Consider the following 15,109-nt stretch of genomic DNA (forward strand, 5'->3'; position numbering starts at 1 on the left):
AGGTGAACTATAAGAGTAACAAAATATTTTGCCAAGGGTCCTGCCTCAAATGTTCAACCAGCCTCGCACGAAGGGAAGGGAATCCCACTGCCCTGTCAACACACACCCCGCAACTGGTACCCCAACTGACAAAACAGCCTATCCCCAATAAGAGTCTCAATCATCGTTCTAGTGTTTCTCACTGTTTTATTTCACATGGTCCTTGCAGACACAAACAACTATAAACACACATCCGGTTGAAACCACAGGCAAAACAATAGCTCCCATATCAGAACTATCACGCCTGATGCACACATAATAGTTTCTGCATTTTCACAGTCTTCGTTTTTTTTAATATAAATTTATTAATTCTGAGCTGAGGGGAGGAAAAGAAACATCTCAGAAGGCTTCTCTTCTTCCTCTCCTCTCTCTCTAAAAAGCAGCAATAATTCTTCTTCCAGTTGTGAGGTCCTCTAAACATGAAGTCCCACCAAAGCAGTGATATTTCACTACCAGTGCACCACAGGGGCAAGCTGACTGGTCCTATGTCTGGAAGCTCAATCCACAACCTGAGTTCTGAAGAACCCGATGCACAAGGACCTTATTTGGCATAATTTGGCAATTTCACAAGGAAAGACTGTGGGATTTGCAGTTTCAGAAATCATTAGCTGAAGGCAAACGCTACAATATCATTTGCCAGTGCAAGACACTGAAAAGTTAGGAGAAAACCTTGCCTGCCAAGTGGAGCTAAAGGCATGAATCTGCAGGTACATATTCAAACAGAAATGCACTCTTGGGTTTTGTTTTGTTTTTACTGATGAGTTCAGAAAGGAAAAGCATATTTAAACCCAAAAAGGGGGCAGGGGTGATTCCCAAGAGATGCACAGAACGTGCTTGTAGTGTTTGCCGGAATCTATATCTGAGCAAATGAAATCCCAGCAAATATATATATAAATCTCGAAAGGCCTGTTGCCAAAGCGTAGCAGCTTCACCGTCCAAGTGCATTTCAGTGAGACTCAAAAGACAGTTGCAAGTCAGCCCATTGAAATGAACTGAGCATATTGGCCCCCTGACGATGCTAGATTTTAATTCCCATTCTCTGTGGCCACCAGCCATATAGGTTGGGGCCAATGGGGGTGGAGAGTTCAGCAACATCTGCAGGGCACCCCACTGGCTATGCCAGGCATAGCGAGTTGCACCAAGAGTGTGTGCGGAGGTGATCAATATCTCTTTTTTTCTCAAACAGAAGGGGGACAACCTTAACAAACTCACTCAAATAAAGCAACAGCAACGGAATAAATCAGTGAGCCAGGAAACGCAGCTTGAGAGGCACGTCGTATACACACAGGTAAATAAAGGGCACGCACACACACACACAGAAACCAGCTGTACTCTGTATATTGCAAGATTTGGACAGACAATTCTGGAGTGTCATCCGAGCCTCACAAAAAGGCTCCACAGCCTCTTCCTTAGGACACTTAGCAGTAAATGTTCAACTGATTACTATAAAGCTTATCTCTCCGTGTAGGACCACAGGTTAGTGACCTCAGCTTAGGGAAAAGGTGTTGGGTGGGGAGAAATCAAACTTGCTTTGCTGTACTGACAGAAAGAATCCAAGCTATTCAAATGATGTGTTTTAAGGATAGGGTAGCCAGCTTGTGAGTTGTATCTGCTCCAGGTGAGAGGAATCCTGGGCACCTTGCAGGCTTTCTACCCCGCCAGCGTCGATGGTCCGTCATACCATTACAAGAAAACCATATTTTTCCTAATTAAACTCTTAAGAACACTCCAGTAATTAGGACGCTGCTGTCTTCTCCATGCTACTGAAATCCAACGAAATTTTTGTTCTTTGCTCCTTTTACTGCCTTATAATAAAAAAGAAGTATGAAAGCGATAGCTTGTTCCATGCACATGATAAGTGACGCAGGAGACTCTCTCCCTTTCCCCAGAACCCTTAAAGAAATGAATTCAGCTTCTGTCAATTTGGCTGGGTGAAGATGCAGGAGGTTTGCCTCACTAGGTTCCATTTTCATCACACATCAGAAGCATTTCAGACAAGTAGATGGAGGCAAATTAAGCAAGAGCAGCGGGGTGATGAGAGAGATGGTCCAAAATCCTGATTAGGTGACGACCAGTGAGTCCAGACTGGCCCACGAATTTCACAGTCAGCCAAACAAAGAAAGAAGAAAAGGCACAGAAAGCAAAATCAAGTTAGTGCTGGGGCAAACAAACCCTGCGTTATTTCCAAAATGGTGAAGCACTCACGTCACTTAACAGTCTTCAAGCACAATCCAGCACAGAGGTCTTCATAAAGTCCATGGAAAAATCAAACCAGAGCCCCGCAAAGCCCTGAACCACGCCGTTAAGACTGTATTAAAACAAAAAAAAAAGCCAGAGAAGTGTTTTGGCTTGGCGGAAACGCGAGAGAGATTTGTGCAGGTGTTAAAGCCCAGCTATGGAAACCTCCAAGCTGGCTTTCAAACCAGTCTATCTAATCTTTGCCCTCTCTCTCTCTTCCACCACTTTTGACAAAGTGAAACCCTGTGAATGACAGCTACTTGTGCAACTGCCGACTGTAAACTGTAGATAATCCACGATTGCAATGCGAGGCAGGGTGAGGCCACCTCCCCTCACTTGCTGCTACCGTATGGCGTCCAAGTAATGCACTTCTGGGTACAAAGTGTTGACGAGGATAGCCAGAAGGTTCGGCCCATCGCGAAGGCAGCGGCGAGAGTCCCTGACAAACTGGGAGGCTTGGGAGATCTGCTCCTGGTATTCTGCGTACTGTTTGTTTGAAGTCATGGAATCGAGAGCACTCAGAGCCTGCAAAGATGGAAACAAGCTATTAATAATAACAATAACAATAACAACAACAACAACAACAATAATAATCATAATTTTATTTTTACCCTGCCCTCCCCAGCCAAAACCAGGCTCAGGGCGGCTAACACCCGATATAAAAGCAAATTGATTGAAATACAACTTAAAAACAAGATTAAAATACAACATTCAAACATTAAAATACAGCCTCATTTCAATGGAAACTCAAATCAAAAACTTTTTTGGGGATGAAAACGTCAGGTCTTCACCAAGGCCAACTATCCAGACTGGTCCTACGTGGGCCAGAAAAAAGCCAGGGAAATCCCCAAATAGGAGTTCCATCACAGGAGGAGAAAGGAAAAAAGAAAGAGGGAGAGGGGGTCAAATTGATTCCAAGCCGAAGGCCAGGAGGAACAACTCTGTCTTACAGGCCCTGCGGAAAGAAATCAGATCCTGCAGGGCCCTGGTCTCATGAGACAGAGCGTTCCACCAGACTGGGGCCAGTGTTAAAAAGGCCCTGGCTCTGGTTGAGGCTAATCTGACTTCCTTAGGGCCCAGGACCTCTAGGGTGTTGCTATTTATGGGCCTTAAGGACCTTACATCCACCAAGGGACACAAAGAGCATTCTTGATGCAGGCACCAGATTAAACCACTCAGGATGCATCCAACCTACCTGCTGAGCTTTGGCAGAGAGGTGCAGCTCCACGCCAGGCCTCAGGCGGATCTGGTTCTCCACCGGAATCTGCACCAGCAGGAAGGTGGACATGCTCCGGGCAGCGACACGGAACCTTCAACGAGAACATGAAGAGGGAAGGGAGTTGGCAAGGGAGCTCCTCTCTCCGTTGGAAACAGAGAAACACACACACACACATACAAAGAGCTCTTTCCCTGCAAGTTCCACCTAAAAAATATGCAGTTCCGGCCCGGCTTTATTTTTGCCCTGCATTATGTCTCTGCGTGATCACTGCCAATCTGTCTCATCCTAACCTACTGGAAGGGTTATGGTGAGGATAAGAAGGGAGGCAGAAGGGAGGAGAGGGCAAGAGCCCTGCAAGCTGCTCTGAGGACGGCAGGACACCAAGGACGCGGATATTGGCCTTTTCAGAGGAAAGGGTGAATCTTTGGCATCCTTTTGTCAACCTTTTGCTCTGTACTTTCTCTAATAATAATAATAATTTATAATAATAATAATTTATTATTTATACCCCGCCCATCTGGCTGAGTTTCCCCAGCCACTCTGGGCGGCTCCCAATCAAGTGTTAAAAACAAGACAGCATTAAATATTAAAAACTTCCCTAAATAGGGCTGCCTTCAGATGTCTTTAAAAAATAAGACAGATGTTTATTTCCTTGATATCTGATGGGAGGGCATTCCACAGGGCGGGCACCACTACCGGGGAATGAATGAATGAATGAATGACTAAATAAATAATAACAATAACAATAATAATTCTTGTGCAGGTTTTGTTGTGGCCAGTACACCCTGCCCTCTCCTTCACACACTAGAGGAAGACATCAGCAGACTTTGGGAGGGAAAATAAAACTAGGTGGAGAACTGGGAGGAAACTCTCAACAACCCAACAAGGATTGGGCATGCCCCGCGGTGGCAGAACGTTGGTTGTTGTTGGTGGGAATGGAATGGAGTATCCAGGAACAGGGCAAGATTCTAGCCACGCAGCAAGCCCTTCACATTGCAACATATGCAGCAGCAGCAGCTCTTGCTTGCCTTCCAAAACGCCCATCTTCTTCTTCTTCTTCTTCTTCTTCTTCTTAATTGTTGCAATACATATATGAAATCTTTACATAATGATACATATACAGTGGTACCTCGGGTTACATACGCTTCAGGTTACATACGCTTCAGGTTACAGACTCCACTAACCCAGAAATAGTGCTTCAGGTTAAGAACTTTGCTTCAGAATGAGAACAGAAATCGTGTTCCGGTGGTGCGGCAGCAGCAGGAGGCCCCATTAGCTAAAGTGGTGCTTCAGGTTAAGAACAGTTTCAGGTTAAGAACGGACCTCCGGAACGAATTAAGTACTTAACCCGAGGTACCACTGTACATTATATTCGTAAATTCACATTTTTCACTTTTCATTACGTACCAACGTTTATCCATTTCTTAATCCTTGCCCTTTGTCTTCCCTCCACCCGCGTGTGACTTCCTTGTTATTACTTTATAACTTTATTATTGAGATTGTATTTTCGTATCTTAATAATTAACCATTCAGTCTTACATAGCTGCTATCTTTTTATTTGGGCCCACCTTTCCTTAATCATCATAAGAACAACAACCCATTTTCACCTGTTTGACAAAGGAGATTTCCTGCCCAGCCCTAGAGCACCGAGGATCCCAGAGGTGAGTCTCTCTTCGGCCAGGAGGTTCTGCCTGCCTTGCAGAGACATCAGGATGCGGATGACCGACTCCATCAGGATGGCATCGTCCTGGTCTACTTGGAGGAGGCAGAGCTGCAGGATCTTGTGCCACCAAAGGAACAGCTTCGCTTCATCCTTGGTGGAGCTTTCGGGGGGAATCGTGAGGATTGGGGGGGGATGGACAGGGAAAGGGGGAGAGACACAGACAAAACCAGACACCATTAGAAACTGCCCGTCACCCCGACGTTACTTCCCGATAGCTGTTATCCCTCTTGCAAGAAGTACCGTATTTTTCGCTCTATAGGACGCACCTTTTCCCCTCCAAAAATGAAGGAGAAATGTGTGTGCGTCCTATGGAGCGAATGCAGGCTGCTTGGCTTCAGCGATAGCAACATGAAGCCCCCGAAGCGCAGAGGGAGAGCTCCCCCCGTGCTCCGGAGGCTTCTCGTTGCTTTCGCTGAAGCCGCCTGAAGCCCCCGGAGCGCAGGGAACTCCCGCTGCGCTCCGGTGGCTTCGGGCAGATATCCGCAAGCCTTCGGAGCGGAGCAGGAGTTCCCACTGCGCTCCGAAGGCTTGCGGATAGCCGCCTGAAGCCTGGAGAGCGAGAGGGGTCGGTGCACACCGATCCCTCTTGCTCTCCAGGCTTCACTTCGCTGGAGAAGCGCTGCACTGTTTTCCCTCTCTGTGCAGCGCCCCTTCAGGGAAGCGGGAGGAGAAATGAAAGGGGCTCCGTTTCTCCTGCCGCTTTGCAGAAGGGGCGCTGAGCAGAGAGGGGGAGAATTTTTTTCCCTGTTCTCCCCCTCCTATGGTCCGGTGCACCCTATGGAGCGAAAAATAAGGTATATGCCAAATAAAGACTGTCCTTCTTCACACGGCGCATAGTTAAAACTGTGGAACTCCCACAACGGCTGCCCGAATATTACTTGCTAAAAATTGGAAAACACAAGAACTACCGACAGTGGAGGATTGGCAGATGAAGATGATGGACTTTTCGGAGCTAGCTGACCTGCCTGGAAGAATCTGCGACCAGAAAGAAGAGGAGTTTCAAGAGGAGTGGAGGAAATTCAAGGACTATTTGAATCAATATTGTAATATAAAAAATTAGAAATTACTTGACAGAAACAAATAGGCCTAGGATTAAATTAAGTTATAATTAAATAAATGGGATTTAGAATGTTAAGAAAAGTGAATAAGGTGGACTATAACTGGAAACTGTTTTAGTTTAATAATGATATTGGAAAGCTGTTACTTTTAATTACAAGGAAACTCAGAAGGGAGGGATTTGAGGAAGTCAACCAAGATGTTTAAAAGGTTGGATTTGTGAAGAATTAAAAGTTTGTTGTTATTGTTTATCTGTTTATTGTTCCCTCCCTTTTTTCCTTTTTTTACTTTTACTTTTTCTGTTTTTGTGTATCATTTTGCTTTGTGGTTTGTGTTACCACTGTGGAAAATCTAACAAAATTTATTTTAAAAAATAAAATAAAACTGCGGAACTCCCTCCCTCAGGAGTCAGCAATGGCTGCCAACGTAGATCGCTTTAAAAGAGGATTAGAGAAAATAATGGGGTTGGAGAAAGCTATCGAGGCAGCAATGTTCCAGGATATGGGTCCTATCGTTTCCTCCTGCCAAACCTTTTACATCTCCATTATATCCAAAATTCACCATTGTTCCAATCCTACTAACCATTTTAACTGTTTACAATGGTTTTTAAGGTAAATTAGAAATTTTCCCCATTCCTACTGGTTTAATAAAGCTTCAAAGGAAGGTTTGGACAATTAATGAGTTGCTGCACCATCAAAGATAACAGATTTGGACAACATCCCAGACTGGAACGGAATCAGAGGAAGCTGAGCTGATAAAAAGACAGTTGAAAAATATATATTAACAAAGCTGTATTCGGCGGATGAAAGTATATGATGCTTGACATGAATGAGAATCACCGACCCAGGGACAAAGAATTATGAAGCGTCAAAATCGAGATGTGGAAAATATGGAAACAACGAGGAGAAGCAGGACTAAGATGTGGAGATATGCTTCAGAGATCCAGACCGTGGGGCACTCCGAGAAATTAATAAATACAATTTAGACTATAATTTGATCTTTTTATTTTAGTTTTTTATTTTAATTGAAGTATTATGATTGGATATATTAATTGGATGTTTTTTATCAGAAAATCAATGAAAATGATTTTTTTAAAAAAGAAATTTCCCCCATTCCTTATTAAAATTTTGGTTTTTCTGATTTCTGATTCTTCCGGTCATTTTTGCCATTCCGGCATAATCCATCAATTTAATCTGCCATATATCTGCAGACAGATGGGAGGTCTCTCTCTCAACCTGGAGGTGTCAGAGATTGAACCTAAAACCTTCCAATTGTGTTCTGACACTGAGCTATGGCCCTTTCCCTAAAAATAAAGCAAGGTTCTAGTCATCAGTGTTCTGATTTAAATAGCAGAAGCCGACTCAACCTAAATGGTTCTCCCAGGTTTCAGGCAGTGATAGTGGCTCCCAGTTCTACCTGGGAGAAGTCAAGAACTGAACCCAGGATATTCTGCATGCAAGAACATGAAGAGGCATCCGCAGAAACAACTGACTGCATTTTGCGTAGCCAGGAGTGCGGGCAGACAGTTTCCTGAGTCCATCCATCTCTGATCTAGCTGCAAGGATTTTAAACATGATCACTGCCCTGCAATTTGCCAACAGAAACTGCACAGCTCTGAACCACGAGGGCGAACTTCCCCTGCTGGCTATTTTTTAAAGGGTTCCAAAAATAACCCTGTCTCCGCCAAAGCCACACTTTCCAAGGCGAAGCACCAGCGCGTGACTGCTGGCCTCACTCACAGCTGGGCTGAATGATGGAGCAATTCTGACGGAACCACAGGCAGGATTAAAAGTCTCCCTTGTCCATCCTTTGTCCATCCCGGTCGCCCTCTGGGGATTTAAAGCTTGTGTTGTTAAGAACTTGCTATTTAAGCTCTTAAAACACTCCCCGCATTCCAGTTAGGAAAGATTATTCCCATTTTGCAGAGATAACCAGGGTGGAAGTGGGAGAGACGATAAAATACGATATCTTTATTGTCATTGTCCCATACAGAACAATGAAATTGAAAAATCTACATAAGACATTCAAAACCAACAAGCCTGCTATCCCAGCTACCCCAACCTGGTTAGCCTTCTCGGTGGTGGCACCCGCCCTGTGGAAAATTGACTATCAGTGAGCATTTTGGAAGGCCCAAAGAGAAGAATTTGCCTGGCAATCGGTAGCCAAGGTGAGAAGTCCTGCCCCAAACATCTGTCCTCATCTCCCTCCCGACCACAAGATGTCTGTACCTGGGGAACACCTGTTCCAGCCACTTGCTCAACATCAGCACCACTTTCATTTCATTGTCCAGCGTCTGCTTGGCGTTCAACTGCTGCAGAGCGTAGACGTAAAGAGTTAGGTAGCCGCCCAGCGAAAGGCACTCCTGCAGGAAGTCTTCGGCCGTGAGTTCGGGGACCTGTAGGGAGGCCACGATCGGCCCCCAGCCCAAATCCTGGCTGAGTGGAGAATCTTTGTACAAAGAGGGAGTTGGGGGTGGGAGGAGAGAGGAGAGGAAGCACTGTTAGGCTAAAGCGGTCAGAAGACCTAAATGAGACAGAGCTCAGAGATGTTCCTTTAATTCCAAAGCATTTCCTTTAAATTTGTAAATATCCATGAGAACCCAAAGAGGCAAAAGGAGCACAAACTATAGTATGAACGGCACCAAATGGCACCCCAAAAGGGTCAAATCCGCACCCCGAATATACCATCTCTCAAAAAAACAGTACAATTTTACCGTATTTTTCACTCCATAAGACGCAGTTTCCCCCTCCTAAAAAGTAAGGGAAAATGTGTTTGTGTCTTATGGAGCGAATGCATATGGGAGAGAGAGGAGGGAGAAAGCCCCCAAGAGCCGCACACACGCTCCGCGCAGCTCTTTAAAGGGAGCGCGGCTTTTGCGGGAGGTGGGGGAAGGGACAGAGGGAAGCCCCTCAGTCTCTTCCCCCACCTCGCGGAAAAGCCCCCAAGAGCCGCGCTCCCTTTAAAGGATGGGCTGCCCTTCTCCCTCCTCAGGGAAAAGCCTGCAAGGGTCGCACGCACACTCCGCGCGGCTCATTAAAGGGAGCACTGAGCAGAGCCTGGGATGCATACAGGCTCTGCTCAGCGCTCCCTTTAAAGAATATTTTCTTTCTGGCATTCCCCCTCTAAAAACTAGCTACGTCTTATGGAGTGAAAAATACGGTAATTATGCAGGGAAAAAGTGAATAATTTAGTCTGATTCTGCCTACCATGGGGGAGGAATAAATAATTGTGTGAAGCACTGAGGATTCATCCCCCGGGCAGTGAAATATCCCCTCAGCTGCTTGCTTCACATCCATATTTTTCAAGTTTATCTACATAAGGAGCGCAGAGAGAAGAAACGCCATGGTGCATCTGCAGCAGCACAACCGGACTCCTCCATCTGCCCCAGCTGCAACAAAACATGTCTCTCCCATATCGGTCTCTACAGCCACAGCAGGCCTTGTAACCTTCCAACAGATCTATGAATTGAAATCCAACCTCTGTTGGAGATGTGGTGGAGAAATAGGAACAACAATACATATGTGGTGGAGGTGTGAGGAAATTAAGAAATTTTGGATAGTAGTACATGAAGAACTAATGAAGATGTTGAAAATATCAATAACAAAGAAACCAGAGACATATCTCCGTGGAATGATAGATGAAGAGGTACCACAGGGGGGGGGGCGGGATTTTTCTATATGCAAGTACAGCTGCTAGAATAGTGATTGCTGTTAGGTGGAAGTCACGCACCATACCCACAAAGGAGGAATGGACTTGTAAACTAAACGAATATTTAATTTTGGCAAAATTAACTGCTATAATATGAAATTAGTCAAATCAAAAATTTAAAAAGAAGTGGAAATGTTTTGATGAATATATGGCAAAATATTGCTATGCTAATATGCCTAGATTAAAATGTGAAGTATTGGATGGAAGAAAAATTAGTAAGGAAAGATAATAAGAATATACAGATGATTTGAGAAGACTGTAGAATGCAAAGATTATTGTAAATTGTATAATGTGGAGGAAATCGAGTGGGGGTGGAGGGAAGTGGGAGGAGGGAGAAAAGAATAATATGATGGATTGAGGAAATAGAAATGTAAATGTATGGGGGGGAGGAAATGATGTTGGCTTTGGTACATTTGTATTGTAATGTAATATAATATGTGAAAACCAATAAATTAATAAATAAAAAACAAAAACCTTCCAACGGTTTGACCTCACCTACAAAGGCATATTCTTCTATCGTCTCCCGAGACAGACGGGCGCCAGCTACAATCTTGGTAACGTAAGGACTAGAAGCTTGGGTTTTTGTTTAAATCCTTAGGTTCTTGGGATGCTGAAACCTGTACACTTACAACAACATCCAGGTCCTTTCCAATGCTACAATTCTATGAGGTATCATCACAAAGACAGAAGTTCTTGCACTAACACAGCCCTTCTCAACCTGTGGGTCCCCAGATGTTGTTGAACTACAACTCCCATCGCCCCTAGCTAGCAAGGCCAGAGATCAGGGATGATGAGAGTTGTAGTCCAACAACATCTGGGGACCCACAGGTTGAGAACCACTGCGCTGACACGACAGCTTCACTGGGTGCAACCCACCATGCCTAGACAGACAGGCAGGGCCACCCTGAGTCGACAGTGAGTCACGAGGAAGGATAGTCAAAAGCCTTCCTCTCCATAGCTGTCAACTTACAGATTTGAAAATAAGGGACCAGCAGCCAAAGTAAGGGATTTTCCAAGCACAGGTATGTTCAACTTCTGAGCACCTCTGAGCCAAAGGCAGAAAGCCCAGCCAGCAGCCAAACGAACCCTCAAGCGGTGGTTCCCATAGCACAGCAACCCGGCAAAGGGGATGCAGCAAGGGAAACCACCGTCACCTCTCCGCTGGGAAGCGCTGAGCAAAGGCGAGTCCCCAGGCAACGCGGCCGATTTGATCGGCACAAGGCATGCAAGCTCCATCCCCCAGTCGTTCTTAGACTCCTTATTGGGTGAGCAACACAGCCAAGCAACACAGTTGGAGCCTCCCTCCTCCCTGGCCGGCAGGGAGGGAGGGAGGGAGAGCTGCTTCCTTTGAAACCCGGAAAATTTAAGGGACATCATCAATAAGGGACAGCAGCGGGACACAGCACTGGTATAAGGGACTTTCCCACTAAATAAGGGACGGTTGACAGCTATGTTCCTCTTTCTCACCTTCGTTAAAATAGGCCGTGACACAGGCTTCCGTGGTCTCTGCCATGTGCCGGACCGATGCCAGACTCTGGCATGCAGCTGTTAAGAGAGGCATCACCCCTAAGCCATGCACGGCACTGTCGATCCAGCCTCGCAGACTGATGCGCAGAGACTCTGCCGTTGCGACGCTGGCGTTATTCATCATCGTCAGGGCTTCTGTGAAAAGGCTGCTTAAGGCCAGGTGGCGAGACTGCATGTCCGTGTCTGCAAAGGTAGAGCAAGCCAAAGGTTTTTGTTTTGTTTTTAATTTTAAAAAAATCAAGCAAAACATTTGAAATCACAGGAAGGAAAGAGGAAGGGTGGCTTTTCTGCATAAAGCACAGGGCTGAGATTCATGAGATTTATTTTTTTTAAATCTTTATTAATTTAAATTACACATATACAGTGGTACCTTGGGTTAAGTACTTAATTCATTCTGGAAGTCCATTCTTAACCTGAAACTGTTCTTAACCTGAAGCACCACTTTAGCTAATGGGACCTCCTGCTGCCGCCACGCTGCCAGAGCACGATTTGCATGCTCTGGTTATCTCCTGCTTGGACTACTGCAATGCGCTCTACGTGGGGCTACCTTTGAAGGTGACCCGGAAACTACAACTAATCCAGAATGCGGCAGCTAGACTGGTGACTGGGAGCGGCCGCCGAGACCATGTAACGCCGGTCTTGAAAGACCTACATTGGCTCCCAGTACGTTTCCGAGCACAATTCAGAGTGTTGGTGCTGACCTTTAAAGCCCTAAACGGCCTCGGTCCAGTATATCTGAAGGAGCGTCTCCACCCCCATTGTTCTACCCAGACACTGAGGTCCAGCTCCGAGGGCCTTCTGGTGGTTCCCTCACTGCGAGAGGCCAAGTTACAGGGAACCAGGCAGAGGGCCTTCTCGGTAGTGGCGCCCGCCCTGTGGAACGCCCTCCCATCAGATGTCAAAGCGATAAACAACTACCTGACATTCAGAAGACATCTGAAGGCAGCCCTGTTCAGGGAAGTTTTTAATATGTGACATTTTAGTGTATTTTTCATCTTTGTTGGAAGCCGCCCAGAGTGGCTGGGGAAACCCAGCCAAATGGGCGGGGTACAAATAATAAATTATTATTATTATTATTATTATTATTATTATTATTATTATTATTTACGTTCTCATCCTGAAGCAAAGTTCTTAACCCGAGGTAATATTTTTGGATTAGCGGAGACTGTAACCTGAAGCGTATGTAACCCGAGGTACCACTGTACAAAGAATTTACAAAGAATTTACAATCTCATACTACAAAAAGAAAATTAAAGAAAAACAATTAAGAAGAAAAGAAGAGAATACAGAAGAAAAGAAAAAAGAAAAAGCAGGTTTGCTTACATAAAAATACTTAATCTTCCTAATTAATACTTAAATAAACACTTAAATAAAAAAGACTTCTGACAAAATGAGTCTTTCTCATTATACTGTTTATACTGTGGTTGTTCTTTTCACATCGTTTCATATTTTTTAGTATTGTTCCCGTCTACTCCACAAATGGAGATTCATGAGATCTAGCACTCTGCCACCACTGGTGAAAAACAGTTCCGCTGAACCCCAGTACTGCAAAACGAGCAGAAATTAGCATCAACTTCTGAAGATGCCACCTTGCTCAGTAGAGTGGAACCCTGCTTCTCAAATGCCTTTTGGCTCCCAAACTCCAAAAACCCAGAAGTGTTCCTGTTTTTGATGTATTTTTAATCTTTGTTGGAAGCCGCCCAGAGTGGCTGGGGAAACCCAGCCAGATGGACCGGGTACAAATAATAAATTATTATTATTATTATTGAACATTTTTCGGAAGCAGAAGGTCCGATGCCGTGTCAGCGATTGTTTCTGGGTTGCCTGCACCAATCGGAAGCCGTGCCTTGGTTATCAAACATTCCGGAAGTCAAATGGACTTCTGGAACGGATTACGTTCGAGAACCAAGGTACCACTGAACTACCAATAATGGGAGGCAGCGGGACTCCATGTACGTTCCAGTCCTGAACACCAGAGACCCTTAAAATTGGGGTGCGGGGCCTTTTCTGCAGCAGCCTTAATTCTCTAGAACTTCCTCCAAAATGTCTGCCTGGCCTCACTTTTGTTAAATCTTAAAATAGGGGAGGCTAACCTGCCATATACGGGACGCGGGTGGAGCTGTGGGTTAAACCACTGAGCCTAGAGCTTGCCGATCAGAAGGTCGGCAGTTCGAATCCCCATGATGGGGTGAGCTCCCGTTGCTCGGTCCCTACTCCTGCCCACCTAGCAGTTCAAAAGCACGTCAAAGTGCAAGTAGATAAATAGGTACCGCTCCGGCGGGAAGGCAAATGGCGTTTCTGTGCGCTGCTCTGGTTTGCCAGAAGCGGCTTAGTCACGCTGGCCACATGACCCGGAAGCAGTACGCCGGCTCCCTTGGCCAATAAAGCGAGATGAGCGCCGCAACCCCAGAGTCAGCCACGACTGGACCTAATGGTCAGGGGTCCCTTTAACCTGCCATATACAGCCCTTCCCAAAAGATTTGCGTACCTCCCCTAAACCTCCCCCCCAAAAAATCCATTAAAATGTTTACTTTTTATTTAAAAAATGACACACCACAGGTTCCCCTCTGTAATACTGTGACCCCCAAAATGGGGCCACAGGACCATGAAAATGTGGCCTTGGAAACTTTGTATTGATACCTCCCAGCAGTCTCCTGCTGCGATTTAAGGTCTGAACCTGCCCCAAATGTGTCCTTTTTTACTTCATTAAATAAGAAAAATGGTTTTAAATACAGCAGAGAAGCTGATGGGAAAGTCTTTGGTAAGGCAGCCTTGAAATATGTCATTCTTGCCAAGCCCACTTTGCACTTTGGCCCCCAGAGGGCTGGCCATGAGTTAATGTGGCCCTCAGCCCCCCTAAAAAGGCGATTCACCCATTTTAAAGGTTCGTTTTTAAAAGCTGTTTGTTCCAAGCTGTGCTCTATTAAGACTGCAGTGAACTGGGTTTTTAAAACTCGCTGCTGTTTTGTTTTGGAGTTTTCCTAATTGGATTGGTTTGTTTTTTATTTTGAAAACAGTCTGACGGTTTCAATTATCTTTCGTACGTCGCCAGGCTTTGCCCTGAAAGGCGACAGAGATGTGCTCCACATGAAATGGGTGCTCAGCCACGCAGTTACAGCCCAAATGACATAAAAAAGGGTCAGCAGGATTGGACCAAAGATCCTGAGATCATAAGAAGGGTGTGCTGGATCAGGCCAGCAACCCATCTAGTCCAGCATCCTGTTCTTAAATTTCTTTTTTTTAAATATAATTTTATTTAACATAATTATTACAAAATATAAGCAAAATATTGCAAATACATACATATATATTTCAGATAAGCACACACATATAAAAAAGAACAAAAAAGAAAAAAGGAAGGAAAGAAAGAAAAAAGGAAGAAGAAGAAAAGTTGGAAGAATTTCTTCCAAATTTATTCTACAAATATCTCAATCCTAAAATTTCATTGATTGACTTCCATCGCTTACACTGCACTTCCTATATACATTTAAAGCAAGATTGTATCTGTTATTGCACATTTTCCCCATATAATCTCATACAAATATTCTAAGCAATAAGTTTTCTAAATCTTTCATAAATCTATTCTTAAATTTCAAGCA

The 15,109-nt window shown here is 44.8% G+C and overlaps 1 protein-coding gene across 1 annotated transcript in view; it reads right to left on the reverse strand.

The window, feature by feature from the left end:
• Positions 1 to 166: 166 nt before the first annotated feature.
• The window catches only part of EPG5 (ectopic P-granules 5 autophagy tethering factor), a 78,934-nt gene continuing 63,991 nt past the window's right edge, over positions 167 to 15,109 (reverse strand). The window contains exons 40-44 of the mRNA XM_083575465.1: positions 11,451 to 11,693; positions 8,504 to 8,723; positions 5,104 to 5,319; positions 3,473 to 3,587; positions 167 to 2,802 (exon numbers count right to left, since the gene is read on the reverse strand). Coding sequence (XP_083431591.1) covers positions 2,620 to 2,802; positions 3,473 to 3,587; positions 5,104 to 5,319; positions 8,504 to 8,723; positions 11,451 to 11,693 — 977 coding nt within the window. The 3' untranslated portion in view covers positions 167 to 2,619. The remainder of the gene's footprint in view (positions 2,803 to 3,472; positions 3,588 to 5,103; positions 5,320 to 8,503; positions 8,724 to 11,450; positions 11,694 to 15,109) is intronic.

The sequence above is a fragment of the Podarcis filfolensis genome (genome assembly GCF_964270895.1).
Source record: "Podarcis filfolensis genome assembly, chromosome: 11".
Taxonomy (NCBI): domain Eukaryota; kingdom Metazoa; phylum Chordata; class Lepidosauria; order Squamata; family Lacertidae; genus Podarcis; species Podarcis filfolensis.